Source organism: Pteropus alecto, unplaced genomic scaffold, assembly GCF_000325575.1.
Source record: "Pteropus alecto unplaced genomic scaffold, ASM32557v1 scaffold76, whole genome shotgun sequence".
Classification (NCBI taxonomy): Eukaryota; Metazoa; Chordata; class Mammalia; order Chiroptera; family Pteropodidae; genus Pteropus; species Pteropus alecto.
Window position 1 is genome coordinate 5,451,048 of NW_006443138.1, and position 9,360 is coordinate 5,460,407.

The window sequence follows — 9,360 nt, forward strand, 5'->3', positions numbered from 1 at the left end:
AAATGTCATGGAAAATATTTGATAGATTGTGTCTGAGAAACAAAAGTAACATTTCATGCTGGTACCCACAACTTTATATTATTCAATAAATCAGTGATATAATGTTTCCATTGCCCTCCCTTTGTTGATATTTATCTCTCAATACTTAATTCACCTCTGTCTTACCATATTTAAACATTTTAAAGACAATTTCAGGATCTATTTCTCATTTCAAATATAGAATATAAATATAGATTTATTTTGATTCTATACAAATGATATAGAATTTTCTCAATTTTGCCTAAAATACAAAAAACTGATATAAAATTTAAGATTTGGTCAACATAAATGTTCCTCAAGGTTAAGGGACATGTCTTGCTCATTTTTCCATCCCCAGTATCTAGTGCCTGGCATAGTGCAGGCAAAAAATAAATGTTTGTGAATTAAGCTAAACTACTGGTTGATATTTGAAGAACCTCCCAACAGCTTGAAAGGCTCTATTTTTTCTTCTTCTCTCAAATTTCTTGTCTCAGTTTTCCATTATGACCAACGACTAGAAAGAAAACTCTTAGAGGATAGCCTTATCTAGGCTTATTTCCTTTTGCACTTAAATTAATTAAGCATTTATAGATCTTTGAAGGAAAACATTTTCCCACTGTTTGGTAACAAGTTATATTTAGTGATAGAAACACCAAATTTTTAAGGGTCAGGCACACAAAATAAAATTAAGTACTATTGAATGCCTATTATGAATTTGGCACAGGCTAAGCACTTGAAAGAAGCATAAGTGGTTAAAAGTGGTGGTATATGCTCTTAAAGAACTTATACTCTTATTGGAGGCTAGCATATAAACACTATGATTGGTTCAAGATCTAGAAAGGGAGACAGAGCATGTGAAAGACATCGCCGGTGAAGAGAAGAATTCTAGTATAGAGGTTTGGAATATGAGCTCTAAAGCAACAATGCCTGGATTTTAATCTTGATTGCACCTTGTTGGTGAACTTTAGCAAGTTACTTAACTTCTCTGTGCCTCTCATACTTAAAATGAGGATTAAGTGAATTAATGCAGCACCTGACCTATGAGTGTTTATGATCTGATGATGATACACAAAAACTCAGAGTTGGGTGTTTGTGGGACTCATCAAAAAAATTGATAGGAGCAATTTCTATATTGGAATAGTGGGAGAAGGATCAGAAAGAAAGTGTTAGGGACAGATAAAGGAGGCCATTGATTGTCAAAACATTGGATTTTATTTGTAGTAGAAAGTCACTGAATTTTTTAATTTGGTGAATAGCACTATAAAAGCAATGTTTTGGAAAACTCTATGCTGGCTGTGTAGAATGTTTTGGGATAGGGACAAGTAAAAGACTGAGAATGTAACAATAATAGCCAACTTTTATTGGATGCTTTCTATGACGTTCATAAGAGTGCAAGAACTAATAATTATAAGTATTATAATTATGTTCCAGGCAATCTGCTGAGTACCTATCTCTAAATATTGTCACATAGAGCTTCAACATATGAATTTGGAGAAATATAATTCAGTCCATGAGGTATCCATGAGATATCTGTCATGGACTGAATTATGTTTCTCCAAATTCATATGTTGAAGCTCTATGTGACAATATTTAGAGATAAGGCCTTTAAAGAGGTAATTTAAGTTAAATGTTGACACAATTAAGGTTAAATGAGGTTAAAAGGGTGGGATCCTAATCTAATAGGACTGGTGTTCTCATAAGAAGAGAAAGATATCAGAGGTGCTGGCACACAGAGAAAAGGCCATGTATGGGCACAGCAAGAAGGCAGCCACCTGCAAGCCAAGGAGTTAGGAGAAACCAACCTTGGTGGCACACTGATCTTGGACTTCCAGCCTCCAGAACTGTGAGAGAATAAATTTCTGTGTTTAAGCCACCCAGTTCATGGTATCTTGTTATGGCAGCCCAAGCAGACTAAATTTATTTTACTCAAAAGAGCCCCATGGGATCTGATGATCATCTATTACCCACAAAGAAACCCATGCTCAGAGAGCTAAACAGGAATTGCCTAACACAGCTAAATAATAAGTGGCAGTAAACAGGATTTATATTCAAGCTGTCTGATTACAAATATTTCAGCTGGAAACTGATAAATGGAAAGATTTACACACATCTGGATTCAGGCTAAATGAAAGGGTTATCACCAGATGACAGATTTTAAGCCTTGGGGTCCACACAAGATAAATGAACAAATCGTGTGATGTGTATGTGCATAGTTTATATTAATTATTGTGAAAAAGGTTGTTTGGAGAAGGGAACTGTGGCTGAAGCTCTCAGGGAACCTAATGATAGCTGATGGGTAAAATGAGGGAAGAGGTATGGTACCATTTGGGAGAAAACAGTATTAAAGTAAAAGGATACATGGGGGTAAACTAGAGTAACGAGAGAAAATTTAGGTATAGATTAAGAGGCCAGATCACCTTTCATGTTTTGACTGCAGCACCTGGCTTTTAGACGACATTAAATAACATTTGGTGGATATAGGAAAGATCAGCAGAGATCAGATTTAACAGGAACAGTAACAGATTGAGATTGAATTTTCCTTGTCTCTTGACTGGGCTTCCTCTTTTCATTTACGGTGGAGGGTAATCATTTAGCTAATCTGAAAAAAATGAGTAGGCACTAATACGATCATCAGTCATTGGTCCATTAATCTTATAAGGGTCTTTCCTGCTTTAGGGAGCTAGCTCTTCAGTGCTGGGAAGCCATGGGCCCAGCAGAGGCTCAGCTGCCTTTAGAGGAGGCTACCATCACCTTCAGGGAGTAGTGCTAGGAAATCGCTACTAGGCCTCTGCCAAGAACATCAACTGCTCTGCACTGCGCCTGTCCAAACCTCAGCAGCCCAGCTCTGCAGACATCCCATAACAGCAAAAGCGGAGAGAATCCGCTGCGGTAACTGAGTGCAAGAGGTGATCTAAAGGTTTTCTCCACCACAGCTGTCTTGTTAGACTGCAAATCCCAGCAGTCACGCCTTCCGCAGGAGCCAATAAGGAAGCCTCAAGTTTCTTCAGCCAATCACATCCTGATCTAGTGTTCCAGCCCCCCAAGTGAATTCTGGGATTCGTGGTTTTCACGTGGCAATATCATACCATCGTGTTTAAGGCAATGTAGGCCACGCATCCGATTCGAAAGGAAAGCTCCTTTTAATAATTCTTCCTCTGTTCCTCAGTCTAACTCCTTAACTAGCATTACTTCCAGGCTTTACACTAATTGAAAATCTTAAACTTTTTCTCCCCCTATCATATAGAAAAATAACCAATCTATTTTCAGATTAAGCACACTTTTCTCACTCGCCTACCATCCTGTAACCGTCGCTTTTAAGTCTCGCGAGAACAGCCCCTTTTGGTCGTTGTCATGCCTCCTGAAAGGTGGTTCAGGCGAAGACTGACACAAGCATCAGCCAACAGGATTGCCCTTTACCTAGCGTCTCTACAGCGTGCGTGGGGAGACCTCCGTGAACCCTGACCTCGGCTTCCGTAGCGTCCCGCGTCTACCGCCTCCGCCCCTGGAGCGAAGGAGGCGGGTTTTGGCCTCTTGCCCTAGGGTGCGAGTGCGGAGAGAGTGGGAGAGAGACGGGCCCGAGTGGAAGTGTCTGGCTCCTGGGAGAGGCTCTGCCGTACTCTTTGCTTCCCATGAGCTCGTTCTCCTGCGAGCAGCGCCGTCATTAGGTCGGCCTCGTAGCCTCTGCTTCCTCCAGGACAGGCCCACACCTCGCCGGGGAGGCGGCAGCCGGCGGAGGCGCCTCCCTAGTCAGCGTCGGCGTCGCGCTGCGACCCTGGAAGCGGGAGCCGCTGCGAGCGAGAGGAGGAGCAGCAGCGGCGGCAGCGGGCAGCAGCATCAGCAGCGCCAGCGGGCGGGATCGAGGCCGTCAACATGGCGAGCGCCTCGTACCATATTTCCAATTTGCTGGAAAAAATGACATCCAGCGACAAGGACTTCAGGTGAGGGAGAAATCTGACCCTAAACCCACCTCGGAGCCCCTCATTTACGGTCCTGGCCCTCACACAGGCCTTGCCGCACCCCTTTGGCCTCAACCGGTTTCTCCGCTTTCCAGAGGTCCCCAGCCTACCCCTCTGCTCCCAGATCCCGGCAGGCCCCTTGCCTCTCCCACCTTCTAACCCCCTCCCCCCATTCTTTTCTCTAGGCGGTTGCGGTCGCCGGTCCTTCGGCCCCAAACGTCCCCACTGCATTCCCTACCCCGGCCCTTGACATGATTTTTGTGTCACAGGTAGCGAAAAGGGGCGAAATCACCCACCGTTGTGGGTAGGTTAGTAGTAGGCTTGGCGATTGGGAGGTCGGGCCTATCCCCGCCAGCGGCGCTAGGCCGTCCTGCTCACTGGGGCCGGAGCTGCTGCCCACTCAGGAACCTAGCTGCCTCCTTTCCAACAGATGTGAGTGGGCCTAGGTGCATTCAGTTTGATCGATTTGCTTTTTTTTGTTGTTTTTAAGTTCTTTGCGGATTAGGTTAGAAACTTCTTTGGATTGTTTCCTTCGTGAAGGTAGGAAGAAGGAGGTGGGGGTGGGGGGCAGCCAGGATGGAGGAAACTTGACTCTAGGGTTTTCCCGCCAGCATCTCTGTCATTTTCCCTTGTCAGGTAAAACCCAAGCAAGGAACTCGGAGTTTCAGTCTTATTTGTTCATATCTTGAATTTACTGCCAGAAAGGTGACTTGCTGAGCCTTAAACAGAAAAGTAAACGAAGCGAATGAGTCTTATTGGAAGGAGGAGTTTTCTAATATGAGGATAGCAGCTCTGTTCCAGGAGACTTGTACTGTCGGTTCCAAACCTTGGTAACATGCATATTGAAGAATTGTTGTATTTTCACAGATTATCTTAGTTTATCCCCCCTCTTTTGCACTACAGTAATGGTTACATTCCTTCCCTCCCACTTGCTATTCTATCACAAAATAAAAAAGCTCCCGATCTAAAAAAAAAAAAAAAGCCTTTTATTTCTTTCATACTCGTTTTGTTCTCTAGGCTTAGTGGTTGTATTTTTTTTGTGCATTTTAAAGGAAATAACATACAGTCTTTAATTAAAATTGTGGTTGAAGAACTATGTATTGTATGAACAGTACATTTTAACATCTGAAAACATGTCCATACCTTATCTACCAAGAAGAAATTTCCCAATTTGAGAAATGAGAACCATAAAAAAATGTAAAGATCATGTTTTTAATTAAATTGATGTGCTGGCATATTAAAATGGCCAGAGAAATAACAGTTTTGGTTCTGTGACTTCAAAGCCAAAAATGATTTTTAGAAAGTATTGCTGCCTAGGGAGATTTTAGTATTACATTTGATATTTTGAGAACTCACTCTATTAACGTGATTTTAGTGTTGTGACTTTTTGGAGGAAACATGTTTTGGGTATTTTGATATTTTAAAATTGTGTAGTTCTAAGGCCAAAATCAAGATTATAGGGGAAAATAAAAGTTTTTGATTGTGTTTTTAAAGGATTAATGTGTTCTTTACTTCCTTTGGAAGCTTTGCTTGCTCCCAATGCAAGCCGTTGAAATTTAAATAAATATTTCAGTGGAATACATATGTGTGTGTATATGTATATGTATGTATGTATACACACACACAACTAACTTTCAACTATGTAGTGTGTGTGGTGTGATTTTTTTTTTTTCCCCTTCCTATTTCTGTGAATTGGCTCATTCTGTGAAAGTACTAAATTTTATTTTGATCGTATTTAATTTTAGTCTAAGATAGCATTTACCCTATAATAGTACAATTTTGCTCAACTAGTCAGGTTTGTGTATGGGTAACATAGAATAAAGAAATCAAATCATGCGATAATATGCATATGTGACTATTGACTGAAGATTCTTAAATTTCTTGGTAAATGTACACATGCTTTTTTTTTAAACTATATAAAAATATATAATGCTCTGATGTTAAGCTGTAGTCAGTGTTGAACTTCATAAGGATTATCTATCAATTTGGGTTGGAATAAATCAAAACATTACTGGGAGGAATTGTTATTCTCCTAAAACTGTAATATTGAAATATTTCTAATAGTTGGTAAGTAATATAGAAGATATGTTAGGTAGAATATATGTTTAGGAACAGTAAGTGACTTGACATCAAGTGTTTTTATTAACTGTTTTAAAGACTTGTGATACGCTCAAGCCATCTAGTTAATAGACAAGTCTTTGGACCAAAGCACTATGTATATTAAATTACAGGCACTTAAGAGGTTAATTAGACTGGTGAGCATTTGAAGGCAAGTATTTTGAAGATTTTTCTGTATACTTTCAGTACAGGCATTTTTTTTTGAGTACGTGTTATATTTTAAAATGATGCTGTCAAGTTTCTCAGTAGAAATTTATTCACTTGTTTATTTTGGTGTAAATCACAGTTCGTTGCTACCTGTTTTAAAATACCTAGTGCCAGAAGGATGTTGAAGACAAGGCTAATTAACATTATAGAGTATCTAACATGTGCATGCAGCCCACTCTACCTTGTATTAAGGGAAGAAGCAAACAATACATCTAAAAGGAAGAAAAAAGTTTTATTCTAGGTAGACTCCAAAGAGAAAACCTACTTGTCACAATATATAAGTTCTAGTCACATACGATTCTTCCTTTATAGACTTGAAATTTCGGGTCTCTGGATAACTATATTGTACATTAATGCAAAGAAGGTAAAGAAATGGGTGCAGACCTCAAAATTTTTGAATGTCAACATTTTTGAAGAATACTTTTGTAGGACTTAAATCATAGGCTCAATTTATTGAGGAAAAAACAACTAATGCCCTTTTTCTTTGGTGTTCAGTATTTTAAGGTGAAATGTATATTAAGGTTTAGTGCCAGTAGATAGGTGATTGTGTAGATATCAGAATGAAAACTTTAATGTGCATGAACCGTATGAATGCTCCATTTATGAATATTAATATTGAATAATCAGTGGGTTGAGGTACAGTGTTCTGCTTTTATTTTCATATACTTCACCAATTGAATTAAAGTATTCCAAGGAATCAAGAGCTAAATAAAAAATTTACGATTCTTTTATCTCTGTACGTAATAATTACTCTTAATGTTAATATTAATATACTTGATCCTATATATCTTTACAACTCTAGTAATACTAAATTTCTGTTACAGGTGAGGAAACTGAAACGATGATGTTAAGTACTTTCCCAAGGTCAGTTAGATAGGAGTAGGTCTGGGCTTTCCAGATACCCCCAGAGCATAAACTTATTCACTTCCCTTAACACAAGGTAGCTACTTCTCCTGGGTTTTGACTAAGAGATGTTGAGAAGAAGACCTTAAATTTCTGTTCCTTCTAAATTAGGCTTATGAAATATTTTGTGTTAGAAGACATTTCTAATAATTCCCTAAGAGGGACTGCAAAAAGTTGATTTAGTGTTTGACCTCAGTAATATTTACATGCTTTTTAAATAGCTAAGACAATTCCAAAAAGATAAATAACCCAGGGCAATATACAGTTGTCAGGCTTAAGTAGCAGCAAAGATGAAAGCTAGGATAGTCATGTTCATGGAGTGATGTGAGGTCTTTAAATTCTAGGTAGAGAAAATGAAATGTGATAATACACTAAATTCCTTTGCAGGGGAGGAGCAGATAATCTTGACTGGAACTAGGGGCAAGTATTGTTCAGGAAACTTTGAGGATAGGGATCTTTTCTTTCTGAACTGAATCTTTCACTCTGTTTAGCGCCTTGGCCGTATGAGTTCTCAATAGATGCTTGTTTTAGTTGGATTTTAGTTCCAGAGTTAAGGAAAAAAAGCATGTAAGAATTGTGGGAAGTTTCCTCAAGAAGCCAGTGTAAAATCTACCAATCTTTTTTTAAATACTGTTTGATAAAATCTTAATTCACTGCATGGTTGAATTTCCTAGTGTGATGTAATGGTTTATGTTACCAGATTTATTTATGTATTTGGATATTGGAAGTTATTTTCTCTTAGAAGTATTAGCATTTAAATAAAATGCTAATAAAAATCTCAGTTCTGTTAAATGGAACCCTAGGCTTTCAGGGCTGGAAAGGACCTTAGAGATACCACAGCATAACTGAAACTACTGTGGATATTTACAATAATGTAACAGGAAATACTAAGTGAAGTTATCTGGACTGCTTGTGCTTAAAGAAGAGTAGGTTTAATCATAAGAAATAGATTTGTAGAGATTAAGAAGGTGATTTCTGGGTACTTTTAAGTACTTTGCAGGTTGGTGGCAGTAAGTTACTTGATTTCACTTATGTGATTTTTCTTGAACAATGTACTGGTAACACTATCAGCAATGATTACCGCTAGAAAGGGACCTCACTGAGGAAACTGGGGAGAAGAAAGATGACTAAAAATTAGTTTTATTTACATGAACAATATGAAGACTATACCAAGTTAATTCATAGTTCTAGGGGAATAAATGAGAAAGGTGTGATATCATTGGTGTATGTACAAGATCTTTGAAAGTTAATTGGTCACTGGGTGATGCACCAGGCCCATATCATCTAGTTTTCTGTTGGAAACAAGGATAAAATTGTGTTTATATATGAGGGGAAAGGGTGAGGCAGAGCTTCTCATTGTACAGTTACAAGGTATCTACTTCTAGCAATATTTATGCTTCTCTACATTGCATTTACTAAAGCTGAGCAAGTTCTCCCCTCAAGGAACTTTCAGGCCAGTAGAATAAGTCAGCTTTGTAAGTTCCAGACTGTGACTGTCTTGTTCGTAACTGTTTGCAGAGCCCGGCATGATTCTTAATCATGTTACCCCAAATTATTTGTTGCATAAATGAATGAGATTGCACTTTCTGTAAGTTCTATTCACCTGGGACTCCCATAGGAATCTGAAAGTTGACATCTTAACTTCCCTCCCTCTCACCTTAAGCCTTTATTATTATTATTTTGTCTTGTTACATTACCATCCACCAAATGTTTCAATGGAGAACCTTGATGTAACCCTTCTACCTTCTTCTCTCTTTAGTCCCCTGATGCAGGGGTCCCCAGCCCCCACGGACTGGTACCAGACATTGGCCTCTTAGGAATCTGGCTGCACAGCAGTAGGTGAGCGGGCAAAGCTTCATCTGTATTTGCAGCCGCTTCCCATTGCTGGCATCACCACCTCAGCTCCAGCTCAGATCATCAGGCATTAGATTCTCATAGGAGCACCGGTCCCTAGTGCCAAAAAGGTTGGGGACTGCTGCCCTGATGAGTATTTCTCAAATTAGTCTCCCCGTCCTAGGCCTCTTTTTAGTCCAGTCTGTTGGTAATTCTTCCATTAGAATTTTCTTCCTAAATATCACTACTTATCATTGCCTTTTTCACTAATTCCCATTGACTACAAGATAAACTCTACACTTCTTTGCCGTTGCCCACCTAAGCT

General features: G+C 39.1%; 1 protein-coding gene across 1 annotated transcript in view; it reads left to right on the top strand.

Annotated features, from left to right (window-relative positions):
* The first annotated feature begins 3,474 nt into the window (after window positions 1-3,474).
* CAND1 (cullin associated and neddylation dissociated 1) overlaps window positions 3,475-9,360 on the top strand; it is a 38,721-nt gene continuing 32,835 nt past the window's right edge. Inside the window, exon 1 of the mRNA XM_006923713.3 lies at window positions 3,475-3,956. Coding sequence (XP_006923775.1) covers window positions 3,889-3,956 — 68 coding nt within the window. The 5' untranslated portion in view covers window positions 3,475-3,888. The remainder of the gene's footprint in view (window positions 3,957-9,360) is intronic.